General features: G+C 44.2%; 1 protein-coding gene across 1 annotated transcript in view; it reads left to right on the top strand.

The window, feature by feature from the left end:
* Positions 1 to 20778, top strand: part of CPNE5 (copine 5) — a 222879-nt gene that overhangs the window by 79398 nt on the left and 122703 nt on the right. Inside the window, exons 4-6 of the mRNA XM_054981740.1 lie at positions 10446 to 10549; positions 12953 to 12992; positions 14118 to 14194. Of these exons, the coding sequence (XP_054837715.1) occupies positions 10446 to 10549; positions 12953 to 12992; positions 14118 to 14194 (221 nt within the window). The remainder of the gene's footprint in view (positions 1 to 10445; positions 10550 to 12952; positions 12993 to 14117; positions 14195 to 20778) is intronic.

Genomic DNA, 20778 nt, shown 5'->3' with positions numbered 1-20778 from the left:
GGTTAATTCATAGTATCCCATTCACTTAGTGCTTTTGGTCTTTGTGCATCATATTGTTGCATTTTCTTTGCTTTAACTATTTGCATCCATGTTCATGGTCAATGCTTTGCTGTTACATTGCTTTAAGGGTTGCCTAGAAATCTTTGTGTATTTCTCTTGTCACCTTCATTGTTATGCCTCTCACCTGTCAACTCTCAGGCAGGGGAAGCCACTATACTGGTTGAATTAATTTTGATATGCTTTATTTTTATCAGTTGCTTTTTATATGTGCTATTTTGACATAATGGCCTCATTTATTCTATGCTTGTATGTTTTTGTGGAGCACTGCCATTCATTCTGATTGTTTGCTTTTCACTGACACTATTGGATTTCCATTGGACTCTCGCATTGATTATGCTGCCTTAATGCCTGTGTTACTTCACTGCATTTCACCCTGTATGTGTATACATATTGTAATGGCTTACTAGTACTATATGTATAAGAGCATGCATGATTTATATGAATGTAAGATGCTTGTGATGATGCTCAATGAGGTTGTCTGCCCACCCAGCAGCTCCTACCTTAAGCCGCTCTGATGTATAGCCCCCTTGGGTACTAGGGGGGGAGGTCTCTTTTATTAGGGCGCCTCACCCCTACCAGCCTAGCTACTGCATGCTCAGACCACAGGGAATGGAGATGACTCCATCCACCTCCAAGCTCCACCAAGCGGAGACCCAGCCAATTGACCAGAAGCTGTGTGCCTAGAACTCCTCCTTGATCCCCACCGACCCTGCACTGCGAAGTGACAGCGGAGTGGAAGTGTGTTCTTGTTTCACGTATTCATAGGCTGAATGAGCTTGTTTCTGTATATATATGTGTAACCCCGTTTGACAGCTATACTGTAAACTGTGCCTCTGTGAATACTGTATGCTTGCATCTACCCGTTATTATTGATTGCATGTGACTATGGCCTACTGATGGTGTATACTATGCCTGCTGATTCCTACTGGTCAATCATTGCTTATTAACCACTATAATTGATTACTGCTTATTGGTTACTACCTTTGATTATTAATGTAATACTGAATATTAAGGTTTAGCCCTCCTCAGCTGGAGCCCCACCGCTACGGGAATATCCAATCTGACCATGCACCCAATTGTTGTTATGTTGATCTTCCAGGTCTTGGTGCTCTCCGTCCATCCCTTGCGTGTTTTATTACCCTTGTTGTTATGAACCATGATAGTTGTGTGTACATTTATGCGTACGGACTGAACCGGTCCCATGGACACTTTGCCTGCCGGACACCGCTCTGAGGCCCTCTTGTGGACTAGGGGGGGAGCGTTCCTCTCTACCTCCCGACCCACGCTATGCCTCCAGGCGGCCACCCCTGGCTCTACCTCCATGAGGACTAGAAACTGTGTGCCTGATGCCTGGTCTATCAGCCCACGCCCAGCGCTGCTGTTCAACGCAGACGTTTAGGGGAGTGCAGGGACACATGGACTAAGTTTGCTTGTCTCTTGTATATATGCAACCCAGTCTCATAGCTGTACTGTGGACTGCGCCATCTGTGATCTTTTTCTCTTCCTGCTCCTATGGACTTAATATAGCCAAGTGCCTTCTAGGAATTGTATCCCTATGAATTTGGTCCCCCAAGTTTTATGCCTTATTAACTGTTCCCTCAATTCTGTTTTCCTCAACTATAGTGCTTTTAAGGTATTATGGTCATTATCCTTGTGTTTGTTTGTACTGTGAACCACATTATGTATATTTTATCTCGGTATAAAATGTCCTCAGCTCAGCCTATGGCCATACCACCAGTACTCATGTCCCTGCTTTGCTTTTGATTTTGGCCATATATGAAATAACCATGGTTCTTATGTATGCATCTGTACCACTGTAAGCCACCTCTGAGTCTAGCCACATGGGAATGATGTCTGTTCATGAATTGTGATGCGATGTCTAGCCTTGTATAATTACTTCCACCCTCTATGAGTGGATAGGTCTATGAATGAATTGTTTTGTGTTTATGAATTGCTCTTTTATGAATTGCTCTGTACCCATGAATTACTATGCATTCATGAATTGCTTTACACCTGTGTCTGGGCTTATGAGTTGTTATGTACCCCTCACCCGGAAATGAGAGATGAATTGTTTCAAACCATGTATGTGCTGCTTCCCGCTTTTACCTGAATGAATTACCTTGTGGTTGTACAGTCACTGATCATTCTGTGAAGTATCTCTGCCCTTAAGTATGTGCATATGAGTTATCTTGCATATTATGAAATTGTGTATTCCTGCTTGTGCTAACGGTTGCATCTTGGATATATGTGTGTATATGTATCTATATATATACGCGTATTTATACATACATATATAGGTAGTTTTCCTGAGCTGGACAGAGAGATGTGCAGCCCATTGGCTGATCTAAATTTTGTAATCTGGATGTGTGGTTCTCCATACCAAATTTGCAAATGACACCTCCCCTTCCTCCCCCTTCCCTCTCCCACCCCCTGGATGCTCGACCACCAGAGGTGCCACTCTTGCTCAACGGTGAAGACATGTTCGGGGACCGACCCTCCTGGGTCGGGTGGTCCCCGAGGGGGGGAATTGTTACCAAGCAGCCCCCCTCCCTCCAGAGGCCAGCCACGAACTGGGTCTGAGTTCTACACTAAAAGACTGCAGTGCCTGTGTTCCTCTAATACACGTGTCAGTTTCATATCTGATGCTGCAACAGACTGACAGTTCCTGGACAATTGCTCTCAAAACTCTTACGTGGCACTGCCCTGCTCAAGCTTATATCTGGACTCTCCTGTGTGATGCTGCCCTGTTGCCAACCATGGACTGTGTCTTAAACGCTGCTCCCTTGCCTGCCATGAGAGCTTGCCTCACTCTGGGCTCCAGCTACGCTGCCAGCAGCCAGATGCCAGCCAGGGGAAACCTTCTGCGAGGGTGGCCAGGCGCTCCCTGGCCAGCTCCTGCCGGGAGCCTCCCTTGGGCTGACTGCCCTCACTGCCAGACAATCTGCTGGTAAGCCCTAGCCAACAGCCAAGAAGCCGAGGGGAACAGCCTGCTTTGGGAAGCCATTGCGAAGGAACGAGCAGATCACGTACGCTGCAAGAGAATCCCACTCTCCTCCGCATTTCTTAACACCTATCCAGAATGGAGATTGATCATCAGTCAGCCAGGGCAATCAACAAGCGCACATCAAAGCAACCTTTGCACTCCGGACTTGAAGGCACTGGGATGAGCCTGGGAACGAGCAAACGGCCCGGTTCCCCTTCCTCCTCCCCTCCCCTCTCCCCAAAAGTGTCATTTATAAATTAATCAGACTTCAAACATGGTCCAATCAAGGCAGTCCCGATGGGCTCAATTTCTTTGATTTAAGTCGTGAGAACCACTGACAGGGGCGCCAGCCCCTGGGTGCTTTGAAAGTATATAAGCTAGCCCCTCAAACCTGAGGGTGCGCGCGCGCCAGCCCCATCCCACTTCCTTGCTGTCTCTCCGTGATTCCAGTGCGGGCGCTGGATCATGTCACGTCTATATCTCTGACATGCCTACTGCTTGTGAGTATGCCCTTTGTCATCGTGGGGTTCCTGCTCAGGTCTCTAATTTTCATACTCTGTATTTCTTAGATCTTGTATGTAATCTTGGATGTGTGTGTAATTTCAGGCATATGTCACACAATTAGAAAATACACGTTATTGATTGAACATCTGTAGTCTGCCTCTTTGTCACGGGGATTTCTGAAAATGGACCTTGGTATAGCTGGCTAGATCCGCGCTGTTTTAGTTCTGGACTGCTAAGCTAACTCCCCATCCTATTAATAGAGCAGTTCCAGTAACACCTTCATCCGTGACATCCACAAAAGGGGTGTGTGGTCTATCACTAGGGTGAAGGGTTATTGGTGAGGTAATACTGGAGGGCCCTGACTGCCCACTTCACAGCCAGCACCTCCTTCTTCACCATGACATGCTTCTTCTCGGTGGGCTGCAGCTTGCAGCTGATTAAAAGGATGGGGTGTTCTTGGCCATTGAAGTCTTGCAACAACATGCCCCTCCCCTGACCAGAGTCCATGCCTTCCATCTGGATAACAAAGGGCTTGGAAAAGTCCAGATTCTAGAGGACGGGAGTCCAGAAGAGGGCCAAGTGAAGGGTCTGGAATGTGTGCTGGTGGACCAGAGTCCACTTTATGTGATTCAGCTGGCCCTTCTGGACGATGTCCATCAAGGGGCTGCTGAGGCTGGCAAAGTGGTGGATGAACTTGCTATACCAGCCCACAAGTCCTAGGAAGCAGCATAGCTGCCGCTTGGTCAGTCAGTGGGGACAATCTTCCAGGGTGGCCGCCTTGTCAGGCAAGGGGCTTACCTATCCTTGCCCCCACCTTAGGCAGCTCTTCTCTGGGTTGTACAGCCAGGGGCCCAGGACCTAGGTAACTGCGAAGGGCTTTTACCAGAGGACCCCCCCTGGTCCGAGGACCCAGTGTCAGACCAAGGCTCAATCTCCCTCATGGAAGGTCTGGAGCCAAGTGCCCTGATAATACCAGGTCTTTTATGTGGCCTGCGGCATAGTCAGCGGGTTACTTCGTGAGCTGCCTCTAGTCGCTCTTGATGGCAGCAGGCATACTCAGGAGCTGGGAGGCTGGATGACTCTGATGGTGCAGCCCATTGTCCCTTGACCACATCTAATATCTCCTGGGGTCACTACTTATACACCAGCTCAAAGGGAGCAAATCCTGTGGAGGCTTGAGGTTTTTGCATGGTGAACGAGAGTGGGTCAATGAAGAGATCCCACTGGGTAGTCTTGTTATGGCATCTGGTTGAGTGTATGGTTGAACCATTCAACCAGGCTGTCCATATGGAGGTGGTAGATAGCTGTGAAAACCTGCTGGATGCCAAGGGTGTGACAGAGCTGCTAGGTGACAGTAGCGGTGATGGGCATCCCTCCTTAAGGACTGAGGCATGGGCCCTTAAGGAGGGATGGGCATCCCTCCTTAAGGAGTTTCCAGGGCAACCCTACTTGGGATAAGATCTGCAGGAGGGCGCGGGTCACCCCTATGGCCTGTATGGTGCAAAGGGGAATGGCTTCCAGGTAGTGGGAGGCATAGTCCATCAGCAGCCCACCACCTCTACCACAAGCAGTAGGGAGGCAGCCTCATGGTGGGCCCTTCAGGGGCATGGCTTCCGCCCAGCTTGCTTTGCATTCCAAAATGGCCATGCTGCCCACACTTGAAACATGGGCTGTGGTTGCTGCGGTGCTTGGCTGGGCCTGCTGGGGGTTTCCAGGTGGCTGCAATGGCAGGCCAGGGCCACCAGGGACTGCTTGGATGGCCAGGGGTCCATCTTATATCCCTCCCTCAATGAAGACCCCATTCTCCTCCCCAAGAGCTCACCCCCTGGATAAGGCCCAGCATCTGGGCCACTGCTCCAGCCCTGCCCATTCATCCACCAGGCCTGCCCCTTAGCCCCAGGCCGGGTGGAAGCATTGTTGAGCACTTGGCCAGCTACTGGGCAGGGCCCTGGACTCTCAGATGGTGCCGCCGCTACTGCTGCTGGGTGGTTCCATCCCTGCAGCAGCTGGCCTCTGGGATCATGGGCAGCTGGTGTGCCACTGGCCCGATGCAGCCCACCACTGCTTCTCTAGCCTCTGTGCTCCTCTGCCTTGTTCCCCGGGTCTTCATCCTCCTCAGGCTGGCTTCTGCTGCTGCCGCCGCCCTCTCTGGCATTTCCCTCCCCCCCAGCAGCCAGGCTGGTGGGGGCTCAGGTGAGTTGCAGTTGGCTGCAGGAGGTGGTGGGGGTAGTTTGGGCCACACTGCAAGGCCAGCTCCGCACATTGAAGGAGACCCAAGATGGCTCAGGTTCCTCAGGGTGATCAGATTCCAGTGTGATCATTATTTGAGGTCCGAACTCAGAGATTTGGGCTGTTGGGCAGAATCCAGATGGAGTGCTCATACAGTGTATGTTGTAAGCTTCCCATCCACTTTATTAGTGCTGCTTGAGATGGGGACACGGTAAAGGCAAAGGATGAAAATGAAGATTCTGTTAGTCTGAAACTCCATGTATTTTGACTGTGCAGTAATGAAGCCCTGGGAGCCTGATTCTCTCTCCCATGTATATCAACCTGGTGTTCTTCTAGTTGTCATTTGGTTCAGACTACTATTCAGAGCTCAAATCATAACACAGGCACTTCCACTGCCACTAAGGGATATTTCTCCCCGTAGGAATTTGTTTCTTCTCACATGAAAGGCAAAGAAGTAAAGTCAATCTGTGTTGATTTGATGGGAGAGAGTGATTGGGCAGTGGCCGACGGTCTGAATGAAACATGGGATGAAATCATGACAGAATTCGCTTCTCTAGGTAATTTTTGAAATGCAAGCTTGGACGAGGCACTCTGTAGTGACACTCTGAGGGAAAGCATTTCTGCGAATACTCCCCCTCCCCCATGAACTCACAGTGGCTCCACAATTTAGAGCATTGAGGTAGTGGATGGAGTATTGAAACTGGAGCAGAGAATCTGATATTCAAATCCCCACTCAACTAATCGGTTCACTGAATGGCTTAGGGCAAATCTCCTCACAGCACTGTTGTGAGGATAAAATGAGACTGCACTTCCCTGAACTCTTGGGATAAATGACAGGATAGAAAAGTGTTGAGTTAATCCATCCAGTCATTTTGAGTATCTGAGCACCCTAGTACAGAGGCATCTGAAACCTAAAAGATTTAATTCCATCTAAAGCATCCTCTGGAGCTTTCACGCGTGACTACAATGTTTGTGCCTCTTGACACTCTAAGAACACTTTCATTTCATGCTATTCCATGACACTGCAATAGCCACACAACTGCTGGGAAGGCTCCTGAGTCCACATCACTTGTAGCAAACTCATACAAAAAAAAAATACACCTGGTCGAGGAATGTGGGACTCCATTCCCCTATTAAGTGGCTGGATTACACTTGCCAAAGTGTGCACAGAGGTTCACAACATGTCTTGTAAACTATCTCTTTGAAGATTCTAACACAGAGCATACCCTTTCTCCCAATCTTCTTCCGCTCTTGTTCTTTGGATGTTCACAATAGATAAAAGACACTCTTGCTGCCAGGGCACCTCACTAGCACACTGTGTGCCAGTCAGCAAAAGCAGAAGGTTACTTTTCCTTATTCTTTTCCATGGATGTCAGTCTTGGGCCAATGATACCTTCATTGTTCTCTTAAGGAGACAAAATATTGAGAAATTCATTTTCTTGCTATCCATCTACAGGTCCCCCCCCCCCCAGTAGGACTGGAGGATATCCAAGTATTAGTGAATGCAAAATCCCCAGACTCTTGCCAAGCACTTACTGAAGGACAATTTAGATCAACCTTTCTTAGCTTCAGAAATATATTGCATCACCACAAGAATCGTAGCTAGTAGATAATTGAACACTTGGCACTAATACACAGGCAATAAGGTTTCCCTTTCTGTATTTTGCCTTTTCCTCCATTGGTTCATAAGGAGCTTTACACCTCACTAAATTATTTCCTCTGTCTTTCCAGAGAGCTGGCTTTGTTCCTAGCATGGATTCCCTTCTCTGTGGCCTTAGAAGTACTTCCAACAGAAACAACCCATTGCCGTTTGTAATTCTCTTTCTTTCACACACACATGTACGTAGAAAGTCACCATGGTTGTGTCATGAGATTAATTAGCCCCTAAAACATATTAATTGGTGGCAGACAGGAAGGCTTTGCAAGTCCACCCAACTATTCTGTAGCCCCCTGAGGACTGATGACATATAATTAACATCTGCTTAATTGATGCACCTAGAGACTTAATCACGGCGCCTTTATGAACTCTCTCTAGGCTAGCTTTGTGTAAAGGCAGCTGCCTTTGCTACCATCCTTATGATGCAAACAAAAAATTGCCAGCTTCATATATGGTAGGTTTCTGTCTTTAGGCTGAATCTTTCATCCTCCCTTTTCCTGTTTTCATTGTTTTGCCCTTGTTCTGCCCATTTTACTTCCACACCCCCTTTACTGTCTCAGGAAAGGTCAAATCACTTCTATATCCTTCAGCTATCTATATCTTTGCCATTTTCACCCCAGGTGCTACTGTACTTAATTTGTTCCAAATGATGGAGCATATCCTATTAATGAACTTAATTGCTTGATAGATTTCCTGCATCATGTTTTAGCAACAAGTCCAACAACTTGGGCTACTGGGTTTAGAAATCCCCACCCACTGGAAAAAAAATCTGAGTTGTGGTAATGAAATATTATTACCAGTGCAGGATCTGATGAATTATTTATTAATTATTTATTTATTTAGATTTCTCTTCCACCCTCCCCACAAAGGGCTCAGGGCGGATTATAACATATTAAAACACATTAAAGTTAATTTACACAGTTAAAACCATAATAGATTGATAAAAATATATAACATAATAAAATATACTCATATATAAAAATATAAATATATATATTCAGATGGCAGCAATCAATAGCAGCAGACACAACTCAGCACGATAAGGTGGTGGACAACCTTAGTAGGAAGGGGTTCACATTTTATTCTTCTCCATTTTTCTCCATTTTTCAGCTGGTGGAGGCCAAGCCTGACCTCAACCATATGCCTGGCGGAACATCTCTGTCTTACAGGCCCGGTGAAATGATAACATCCTGCCGGGCCCTGGTCTCAGTAGACAGAGAGTTCCACCAGGCTGGAGCCAGGACTGAGAATGCCCTGGCTCTGGTTGAGGCCAGGCAGGCCTCCTTGCGGCCAGGGACCACCAATAGATGTTTCTTTCCCAATCGGATCGTCCTCTGGGGCACATATGGAGAGAAGGCTAAATGGCTTTCTTTTTGCTTTCAATGCTGCCAACTTTCTTTTCCTAGTTTGTTTTTTCCAAGATTTGATCAGTTTATTTATTTATTATTTATTTATTAATTAGACTTATAGTCCACTCTCCTCACAATGCAGGCTCAGAGTGGATCACAACCCAAGTAAAACACAATACAATATACAATAAATAACATATAGCTAGAGATGGGCATGAACAGCAATACAAACAAAAAAAAGCCACAAACAGCCCAATCCGCTGTTCGCAAACAAGCTGTTCATGAGGCCCCATTCTAAATGAACAGGTGGTCATTGCAAGCCTCGTTCATTGCTCTTCGTCAAGCCAGACAGTCTGGCACCTGCAATCAATTCCCTTGGCAACTTAGGCAGGGATTGTCTGAACTCTGTCTGAACTCCTGCTGTTGCCCTGGAAACCCCAATCTGGGCCCAACTTAGCTTGATAGGCAGGTCTTCCTTTCAGGTGTGGAGCTCCAAATTTGTTACAAGGGAGCAAAGACCAGGGGGGAGGGGGTCTCCCAGCTCTGGCTTTGCAGAGAGTGGAGAGGGAGAGAGACAGCTGCTGTTAGCATTTTGATAGAGAGAGTGATTGGAGCTTAAATTATCTTTGTGTGTGGTGGGATAGGGATCTACCCCTTCGGGTTCCAGGGCTGCTGCCAGGCTCTGGGTCAACCTATTATTTATTATTGGTACCTTTCCTGCTGCCTACTCAGGTCAGATTTCTGGGAGTGGTGCAGTAGGGATCTTGACCAAATGTGGACGATGGCTGGAGGAGAGCCTGCTGGCCCCTACGAACATCCAACCACGAACATGTTTGTGAACAGGTCATGCTCGTAAGTGTTTGTGAGTCCCTGTTCGTGGATGGCAACGAACAACAAACATCATTGGTTGTTTTTTTCTGTTCGTGCCCATCTCTACATACAGCTAAAAGCAATTTAAAACTGGCAAACTTTAAATAGACAGTGGATTTTGCAGTCCTGCAAGACCACTGAGTCTACAGAGGCTAATACCTAAATGGAAGAGCAGGAGAACCATGTATAACATCCTGGTCTTCTTGGAGGAAGGATAAAATAAAAATGTAATAGTTATATATAAGTTGTTGCTCATTTAGAAAAAGCATGCCCAATAACTAAAATGTATATTTTTTTCAACTGCAGATTTGTTGTAATTAAAAAATAATAGTAACATTCGACTTATATACGTCCTTTCAGGACAACTTAATGCCCACTCAGAGCAGTTTACAAAGTATGCTATTATTAGCCCCACAGCAACAATCATCCTGTGAGGAGAGTGGGGCTGAGAGAGCTCCTAGAAGCTGTGACTGAACCAAGGTCACCCAGTTGGCTTCAAGTGGAGGATTGGGGAATCAAACCCAGTTTTCCAGATTAGAGTCCTGCTGCTCTTAACCAATACAGCAAACCTCCCATTACATTAAAAGTTTGTTAAAATATAAGCTATCCCCCTTTTATCCAGTTTATCACCTTGCAAGAGCAAATATGTTCCCTAAAGACTGGATGGAAGAAGATGATTATCCCTGTACATAATTTAAAGAATCACAAAACTAATTAGACAAAGTCCTTAAGATGTAAATTGCTGCCATGTTGGGCCCTTACTACTTCTCACTGATGTTCCCTTCCTTTGCAGTTTGGCAGGACCGAAGTCATCGACAACACCTTGAATCCTGACTTCGTGCGCAAGTTCATCCTTGATTACTTCTTCGAAGAGAAGCAAAATTTACGTTTTGATCTGTGAGTGACATCAATCAGAGTATTTTAGACATTGGATGGGTGAGAAGGAGTGTAACGAGACAGTTCCCGTGTCTAAAACCAAGTTTCAACTTGCCAGGAGAAAGATGGATCTCTCTCCGGGGAAGCCGAAAGCAGTTAGTCTTTAGACCTGTCAAACAGATAAGTTCTTTGAACCAGCTGTTTATCAGTACATTTATTTATATAGGGTTCAATATTGCTTTGCAACTCCTTATCAAACACACAGACACCAATCTAGAGTTTATTTCACTTTATTGAAAATACACCCTAGTTTTTTAATGAAGCAAGCAATCAAAATATAAATGGCTATTAATATGAATCCTGTAACAACAGAACATAGAAAGGCAATAAGAAATAAGTTCACTAACATTTCTCAATAAATCCTAAGTTTAGCATTGCTCAAAGTTTCTATGAAATACATAGGTAGAAATAGTTTCTCACCTAGATTCTCTCAAGAGATTTCTTCCATCAGTACCCTGCTTATTCTTTCTGTGTTTGCAATGATATACCTAATCATATGTAAATATTTAGGGTCTATTCACATGATAGCACAAACAAATATTGATTGGTTTGACACTTCACTGAATATTCATAATTTCATAGTACAGCCTTCCAATTAGTTAAAAAATTATGTCATAATCTGTACTGCAGGAAAATACTATAAATCTCTGACAAGTGTCAAGAAAAGTTAAGTTGGACGATCACCATTGGTTGAATCTCTGATAGAGGAACATCAATCTCGGTAGAGTCCACTATTTTAATTAATTGTCAAAGGATGAAAGCACACCTGCTGAATTACCTTATACATAGAAAAAATACACTGAAAGTTCATGTAAAGTTTAAAAGTTCATCTAGAGAGTATAGAAGCTAGGCCTAGTATTGTTCAGTATTGATTATTGGCATATGATTTTAATCTATATTAGCATAACAGGAGGAGGCAGCTTGTTTCCTTTTAAAGCTCAAAGACAGCAATAATTCCAATTAATCTCTACAGTATTGTTTTATCAAACCAGGTTTTGCCAGTACTGTTTTGAAATTCTCCTTTTGATCAGCTCTGAAACTGACTGCTCTAAAACAAGTCTTTTACTGTATACTTTTGCATTCTCAGTGACCTATGTACAAAGGGCCTGGACATTATAAAATCCCTGGTGAATGTGAAGTAGCAATATTGTTTCTCAAAATTCTCAACTTTCTCCTTTGCAAATTTTGCTATTAAACATTCTTTGGATATCCTCAGAATGAATGAATATTCTCTGCCTACTTGGTACCTGTATTCGGCACCCAATTAAAATTAATTTCAGAGTTTGGGACCTGCGATGGTATTAGTATACTTAACCATGTTGATAGTTGCTCTGCAGTGATGCAGCCCATTGATTTCTGCACTTTCTCCCTTCAGGGAACAGTTTTACCATTGACATAAGCGTCAAGTGTAATGGTTAGAGTATCAGAGACACGTTCAATCCCCACATTGCCAAAACGGTTGCTGATTGACTGTAGTCAATCATACACATTCAGCTTAACCTACCTCACAGGGTTGTTGTGAGGATAACTAAAAACCACGTAGGCAACACTGAATTCCTTGAAGGAAAGGGAAGGGAATACAAACAAGACAGAGAGTTGTCAAAGAAACTATATGTGACTGTCATATAGGATTCTGAGGATGTGAACTCAGCTTAGTTGAGTTTTCTCTTAATATTAGACTGTGTTTAATAATTTTATAGCATTTAACAAATAACATGCAGTGGTATTTAGAATCTGCCAGGATTTGACTCATAACATGCAGTGGTAATAGCAAGGGACTATACATTATTATCTGAAGTTTGCTAAACTCCAAACAAGCAAGACATGCCTGAAGTTTTCACATGGACAGTTTAATGTTTCACAGTGATAAGGTAAATTGGAACTTTACTTTGTACTTGAGTGGCAAAAAGTCATGAATTTTGGAAAATGGGGCAAATTTCAACATGTGTTTCTATTATTGTGTGAAGGAACAGAGCTGGTGTGCTAAAATGGGTTCAGAGAAAGATCCTACACCTCAGTTGGAGTTTTTAAAGTTAAAATTTGTGCATCAAAAAAGGAAGTTTCCTTTCAAGTGGCACTGCAGGTGTTTTCTTAGCCTCTGTGTTCTAATACCGTCATCATCCTTACTTTAAGCAATGGCTGTAGGCCAATACAACTGTGAACTCAGGAGGTAAACAGCAGGACCCCATATAGGACAAGTAGGGTTGTTCTTCTAACTGAGAATCTATTTCCTTCTTTGCAAGTGTTGTATAGTGGCTAGGTTGCCATCTTCTAACATGATGCAAAAGTTTGGTATAGTGGCATGCGGAAAATACCAGCATCCTATATGATTAAAATCTGATTTCTGCTTTTCTTTCATTCTAGTTATGATGTGGACTCAAAGAGCCCTGACCTGTCAAAACATGTAAGCCAAAAACGCATTCCTTGTTGCTTTTCATGTAGTCACCTAGCTTCCAATATACTTTTAGATCTTTTTCTTTTTGTATCTCATTATTAGTTAAGTTGCCATTTTAATTGTCAAATGCTGCTAATATTCTTTGTTTTTTTCCAATTGATTCTGCCCATGCTTTAATTTGTTTTCTTATTTTATTCCAGTTGATTTTTAGTCAGTCTTTCCTATTTCTACCTTAAGACTCCCATTACACTTTTGTATTTTGATTTTCTTCCAGCATGCAAACATGTTCATGTTTCTCCTCTTCTGATAACACTTTCTGCTTACTTTTCCTTTCCCCATTCTGTTTAAGAATCAAGGGTTTAACTCCATTTAGGATTGCTCTGCTAGTTGTTTTCAGTTATCTTATCTGATTTCTTTTCCTTTATCTTTACGCTCCCCTAGTTCTTTGTTGTTTGTTATACTATCTCTCTTCCTGTTTTATGTCTCAGTCCTTTCTATGTTATTGCTCCTTTGGAACTCTTTACCAGCTGATATTTGCTTAATTGATTCTCTTTCGCTTTCTAAAAAACACCTTAACATTAATTTATTTCAGTGGAGTATATTTAGTTCAGGCTTCCTACTCATCCAGTTTATAGTTTTTGCTTCTTCTTAAAAAAAAGTAAATCCGTCTTGTAATGTAATTTTTTCACAATGTCTCAGTTTTAGGCTATTTCACTAATATGTGCTGCTATTACTGTTTACTAATTCAATAGATAGTTCCCAAGATGACTTAAAATTTCCACAAATAACAGATAAAAGATAAAAACAACAAAATAACCCCTAAAACATAACAGTAAACACACCAACAAGCAGCAGGAGCATAAATAATGAGATAATAAATATCTACAATAAAATCAGTAGATGTAAAGCGGATGTTCTGTAACTGAGTTACAGCCCCTCCAAGCCATTTGCATTACTAGTTGCATTTAGTCTTTGGCTTCAGGGAGCTTAGACTGAATAGGCAGAGTTATTCCAGAAATAGAATTTCACTAACCATGGAGGCATATTAATAATATCTCACCTTCAGTCTGCAGGGAGTCTTAGACAATGGGAAAAAAGCTACTTCATAATGATCGTATTAATTCCCTCCATCAGGATTTCCTGGGTCAGACCTTCTGCACACTGGGCGAGATTGTTGGATCTCCAGGAAGCCGATTGGAGAAGCCTTTGATGTGAGTGCTCAGTCTGTATATACATTAGGAGTCTTATACGAACTGTTTTTTCACTGTGGTGACTGGCCAGGTACGGCTAGGGTTGCCAGCACTGGATTGGGACATTCCTAGAGATTTGGAGGTAGAGCATGGAAAGGGCAGGGTTTGGGGGGAGAGAAGGACATCAGCGGGGTATAGTGCCATTCAGTCCACCCTCCAAAACAGCCATTTTCTTCAGGGGAACTGATCTCTGTGGTCTGGAGATCAGTTGTCATTTCAGGAAATCTTCAGGCCCCACCTAGAGGTTGGTAACCCTGGTTCCATCTCCAGGCATCTTGGTCTGCTTTGCTGTGTGTCTGCAAGAAATGAAGCCAGGCAGAAAGCTGTGTGCATTGCTATAGATTGGAATTATGGACTATATCCTATAGAGGCTCTCTCCAGGTTTACTGCCGGGCATACAGTTGAGGAGATAAATGAGAGCTAGTGTTGCTGTTTCTTCTGCTTTCCATCTCTGATAAGCAGCTGATGCTTTTTTGGTGAATTTCCTGTATTGTACAGGGGGTTGGTCTACCTGACCCTTGGGGTTCCTTTCAGCTCTATGTTTCTGAATGGGAGGAAGCTCTACTGCTCATCCAAAGCTCCTCCTCAACAACAAACTTATTGTAGTTTTTAAATGCCTCATATCTCCTACAGCTCTGAAAGGGCTGTTAATCAAACTTTGTGTCTGTAATGACATGTAATAAGAACTCTTACCTGAAGCAGTGGTGGGAATGGGGGCTCTGCTCACAGTTATTCCCATATGTTCTCACTGAGATCATTCTACTCTAACTGATAAAGCTTCAACAGAATCATGAGGACATTTTAAGATTATCTCTGCTAGATGGATTCTCTTACTTCCCAAATGGCATTAGACTGGAATTAGACTGAATATGTCCTGCCACTGAAAATGATAGCCGCATGTTTTACTTCTTCCTCTTCATCTATGATGTCTAATGTGACCTCACTATATTATGCTTTTCTTTGTATCCGCCACCTCTACCACCGCATCAGCTGGTGAGATGAGGAAATGCAGAACATTCTGGCAGCATAATACAGCAGAATAAGAATAAGAATAAGAATAAGAATAAGAATAAGAATAAGAATAAGAATATTTGATTTATATACTGCTCCCCTGAGCAACTCAGAGTAGTTTACAAAGTGTGTTATTATTATCCTCATGACAATCACCCTGTGAGGTGGGTGGGGCTGAGAGAGCTCTGAAAAGCTGTGACTGACCCAAGGTCACCCAACTGGCTTCATGCAGAGGAGGGGAATCAAACCCGGCTCTCCAGATTAGAGTGCTGCTTCTCTTAACCACTACACCAAACTCTCTCTCACTGTCAGGTAATGTGGGGAGGGGGCAGGCAGAGGGAGTAGAGGAGCCAAATATAAAGCTGCTGTTTTTGGTGGCAACCATGCGTTGAGTGTCATGTCTGTTTGGGCCACAGTCTCCAGTCCTAAACACATTTACTAGGAAATATGTCCCACTGAAATCAATAGGATGTACTTCTGCATAAACAAAGTTAAGGGGACTGGATGATAAATGCCACAATGTAACCATCTTCCAAAGCATTTGCACGTGTGTCTCTTTGTGCCTTAGAGAAATCTGTCTGGCTCTTTGAACCTTTTCTTCTGGCTAATATCATTCCAGCGCTTTACACCGTTTGCTGCTGCCTTCTGGAGGCAGCACCTTGTATTTAATATGCGAGATGCATTAGCTTGTTGGATTAGAACTGCCAATCTCAGCCAGTTTTCCTTCATACTTGTATACAAAGAAATATCATTTATGATGTTTATTTTCCTGGGAGTTATATGCTTACATATGTTTTTTTATTGAATTTCAACTCAGTCTGCTATATGGGGACAATATTAAAATTACAGGATTTTGGCTTCTGTTCTTGAAGTTCCCTTTGTTTGGAAGTTCAATAGAGGCATAATCTCCCCTCTCTTTTGGATAACTTGGCATATTTCACTGAACCTCCAAGTTCTAACAGTTCAATTAAGCAAATTATTATTTTTCTGTTGCTTTGTTGCTTGTTGTTTTTGTTGTTTTTGAATTTATTTTTAACTTGGATTGGCTTAATTTTGAATAGCTTTGTATTTAATGTAAACCCCCTTGAGAACCTTTATGACAGTAGTGAAAAAGGCAAACTCCATACTGGGGCTATTAGGAAAAGAACAGAAAATAAAAACACAATGTTTTAATATTACCCTTGTATAGAGCTGCTGAGACCCCATTTGGAATACTGCGTACAGTTTTGGTTGCTGTATCTCAAAAAGGACATTGCTGAACTTGAAAAAGCACAGAAGAGGGCAACCAAGATGATCAAAAGCTTTCCTATAGAAAAAGCTAAAGACTGGACTTTTTGGTTTAGAGGAAAGATGGCGGGGAGCATGACTGAAGTTTATAACGTTTTCTTCCTATCACCCAGTGAAGTTGATGAGCAACAGATTCAGAACAGACAAAAGGAAATATGTCTTTAAATTGTGGAATTCAGTGCCAGTGGAAGTAGGGATGGCCACAAGGGAATTAAAGAGGGATTAGAGAGATTCATGGAAGATAGTTCCATCCATGGCTGTTAGCCCTGGTGACTAAAGGAAACCTCCATATTCAAAAGCAGCAAATACCGAGAGGCAACATTAGCAAAGGGCCTTTGACTCTCAGGGTCAAATTTGCTCAGGGTCTTTCTAGACATGCAGGTTTTTAAAGAGTTGGGAATGGGTTTCCCACAGCAGCTGCAGGGAATGGCTGTTAAAAAATAAAGGAAAACGGCCTCAAATTAGTACAACAGGGGGGGGGGAGGAAGGGCTCCTGTCTCCCCCCTCAAGCCATTCCTCATGTCAAAATAGCATGGGAGAAGGGGATTTCCCTGTTTTTACTGCTCTATGTGCACAGAATACATCACATGGAGAAGTAAAAACAGAAATACCCCCTCCCCACTCACTATTTTGGAAAACAACTTGAGGGGGGAGGCAGGAGCCCTTCTTCTCCCTGTGGTGGCATTCTGAGGCCATTCAGGTTCTCCTTTATTTTTTTAACAGCCATTCCCTGCAGCTGCTATGTGACTATAGGAACCCAAGTTGGGTTTGAGGAACCTGGACCCAACTCTTTAAAAACCTGCACATCAGACACCAGCATTCCAGTGTCTGCCTTCCAAACTAGGAATCCTTCAATCACACTTCACAAGCAGTTTTGGTAGTTTTCAGAAAAGCTCAGTGGTGCTCCAGCCATTTTGGGATACTCTCTGAAAACAGACTGAGAAGGTAGTGATAATGCAGAATGTTGATAACATAACTGTACACTTGTGACTTCCAGTTTCGAGAAGAAGCATTTCTCCCTGTTGCCTGGAAGAGCTTCTTCCGAGCCCCATGAAGGCAGCAAGTGCTAAGGGTTGATTTGCAATTGCCAGCTGTAATTGGAAAGGAAGAGAGAGTCCTTCTTTCTATTCTGTCCTTTGATAAGATGCTTATTAATTCAGGAGCACAATAGGGGTGGGGTAAGTGCAAGGAGCAAAGCAGTGTGGATGAATGGGTGGGGGGCATTATAGAAACTCACCATGGACTTAATTATTATTGCTACTGGAAATAATCCAGAGGCCCACACTTGCTTCTGAGAGAAGCAGCAGGTGCTAAGTGCCAATCCAATTCCTGACTGGCTATAAAGACATATAAAGGGAGGTGGATTTCTAATCATTATTTATATCTTGTGGAGCACTACTAATGGGCAAAACATTTCAAAGTCCTTGTTTGTTTCTGCCTCACCTACTGAGTGAAGTCATTATTATTCTCATTCTATAGCTAGAGAAAGGAAGCTCAGCAGTAGTGACTTGCTAAGATTACCAGGCCAGAGATGGCAACCTCCAGGACAATTTATGGGATGGGGGGGTCATACCAGCATGCTGATTTCACTTCTAGTGAAAATAGTGATATCACTGGACACTCTAGGATTTGTAAAAACCTTAACTAAAACCACAGAATTTTTGCAAATCCTAGAACGTCCCGTGATTAGACATGGGCATGAATAGGAAAAAAAACAACGAACAAGCTGTTTGTTGTTCGTTGCCATCCATGAACAATGAACAGTAACGAACATGACCCTGTTCACAAACATGTTCGTTGTTCGTGGCCCCTTAAAGATCCCTTTAAACTATCAGCTGGCAGGTCTATCTATCACCTGCCAGCTGATAGTTTAAAGGGCCCTTTCCTGCCACATGCAAGGGGCAGGGCCCTTTAAACACCCCACAAACTGACCTTCCCAATGTCCAATATCCACCAAATTTGCAGGGGACATAGTCCTCACTGTCCTCCAAAGATCCCCCAAGTTTCAGAGAGTTTGCGCCCCGGGAAAGGCATGATCCATGGGTCTCCCCCTTTGTTGTTATTTTCTCTTCACAGTGGCAAAAACGGGACTCTCTGCTGGAAGTACTTTGAAGGGTTACAGCCAGAAGGAAAGCCAGAAGGAGTTCAGACAGAGTTCAGTCCCTGCCATTGCCAGGGGAATTGATTGAAAGGCCCCAGACTCTGGCTTGACAAACGGCTGATGAAGGCAACGAACAAGGCTTGCAATGACCACTTGTTCGTTTAGAATGGAGCCTCATGAATGGCTTGTTCGCGAACAGATGAACGGGCTGTTCGTGGGTTTTTTCCATTTCTAATGCTGTTTGTGCCCATGTCTACCCATAATATCACTTCCAGTTTTCACAGGAAATTATGCCAGCGCACCAAATGCTGATGTACGCCCTGATTCCCCCTCCCTCCATTTCCTCTTGCCTATGCTTAAGGCGCCAGTGGGCAATGTACCAGGTTGCCAGCAGGTCTCTTCCTACAGCTATAACAGGAGACCTCCTGGCAACTCAGTGACTTCCTCAAAGCCACCTGAGTGTCTTCCACTTCCATGACAGAACAAAGGAGGACTATAAACTCCATCTCTTGCAGAATACAACACATACACAAAACAGTAGAAATACAAAAATTGCCTATTTACCATTTTGTCTTCCAGTTGGATTGATGGAACAAAAGAATGGAGGACAGAGCCTTGTGCATGAAGCTATTTTCTGTTTAGAAATAGAATGTAACTGTATGTGTATTCTTTCTAATTTGCTGATTGTAATTAAGGTTCTCTCAAGGTTAAGAATTATTGTGATGATTTTGGTATTTGGGTCAAACCTGTATGTAGCTTTACTGAAGTTTTATACGAGGTGCATGAATATGGTGCTTTTCTATGGGAAATCCGCACTCCTATGGCAATTTTTAGCTTTTGGGTATTAAAGACTTCACTTCAGCATAGAATGGACTATTGTAATCCTCACTTTTATTCGGAAATACTGGGTACCTTTTAATGACCCTGAATTGAATGTTTCATAGTTAAAATTCAAAATTATGCATAAAATTAGTTTTTTCATCCCCTTTTCCATCCCAGAAGCTATGTCCATGATTTGCACAAGTGCGTCTGCATCTTGCTCCTTTAATGGGGACAGAGGGTGGCGCTCGGGGAGAGGGTGTCATCTCGTAGGCCACTGGTTTGTGGTGTGCCACAGGGAGCGATACTCTCTCCATTATTATTTAATATCTATATGCGCCCCCTCGCCCAGCTGGTGCGGAGTTTCGGGCTTGGGTGTCACCAATACGCGGATGACACCCAGCTTTATCTGTTGTTGGACGGGCAGCCTGGATCGGCCCCTGATGCCCTGGAGCGTGCTTTTGAGGCTGTGGCTGGTTGGTTGAGACAAAGTCGGCTGAAATTGAATCCCACGAAGACGGAGGTCCTGTATGTGGGTCGTGGGGAGATGGCTTTGGGACCCCAGCTTCCTACACTTGATGGGGCAGCACTTACACTGGCCCCGAGGGTTAGGAGCCTGGGGGTGATTCTGGATTCCTCCTTGAAGATGGAGGACCAGATCACTGCAGTTGCCAGGTCTTCCTTTTATTATCTTCGGCAGGCCAGGCAGCTTGCCCCTTATTTGTCTCCCCGTGACATGACTACAGTGGTCCAAGCAATGGTCACCTCTAGGTTGGATTACTGTAACGCGCTCTACGCTGGGCTTCCCATGGGCCTGATCCGGCGGTTACAGCTGGTACAGAATGCAGCAGCGCGGGTCATTGCTGGAGCACCGGTGTGGGAGCATATTACACCGGTGCTACGCCAGCTGCATTGGCTGCCAGTGGAGTACCGAATCAGGTTCAAGGTTTTGGTGTTAACCTACAAAGCCCTACGCGGACTGGGACCGACGTATCTGAGGGACCGTCTCTCACCATATGAGCCCCGGAGGACTCTCCGCTCTGGCGGAAAACATCTTTTAAGTGTCCCTGGCCCTAGGGAGGCCCGCCTGGCGTCGACCAGGGCCAGGGCCTTTTCAGTCCTGGCCCCGACCTGGTGGAATGCTCTGTCTTGCGAGACAAGGGCCCGGCAAGATTTGCTTGCATTTCGCCGGGCCTGTAAGACAGAGCTATTCCGCCAGGCATATGGCTAACGCCGGGCAGTGCCCGCCCCCCCCCCCCGTGAAGGGGGGGTTAAACCATCACCCCTATGCAAACACAGAGGCATGTATGAACCACTGGGCAGCATG

Source organism: Eublepharis macularius, chromosome 5, assembly GCF_028583425.1.
Source record: "Eublepharis macularius isolate TG4126 chromosome 5, MPM_Emac_v1.0, whole genome shotgun sequence".
Classification (NCBI taxonomy): Eukaryota; Metazoa; Chordata; class Lepidosauria; order Squamata; family Eublepharidae; genus Eublepharis; species Eublepharis macularius.
The sequence above is the reverse complement of the archived record's forward strand: the minus strand, read 5'-3'. Positions and strand labels throughout refer to the sequence as shown.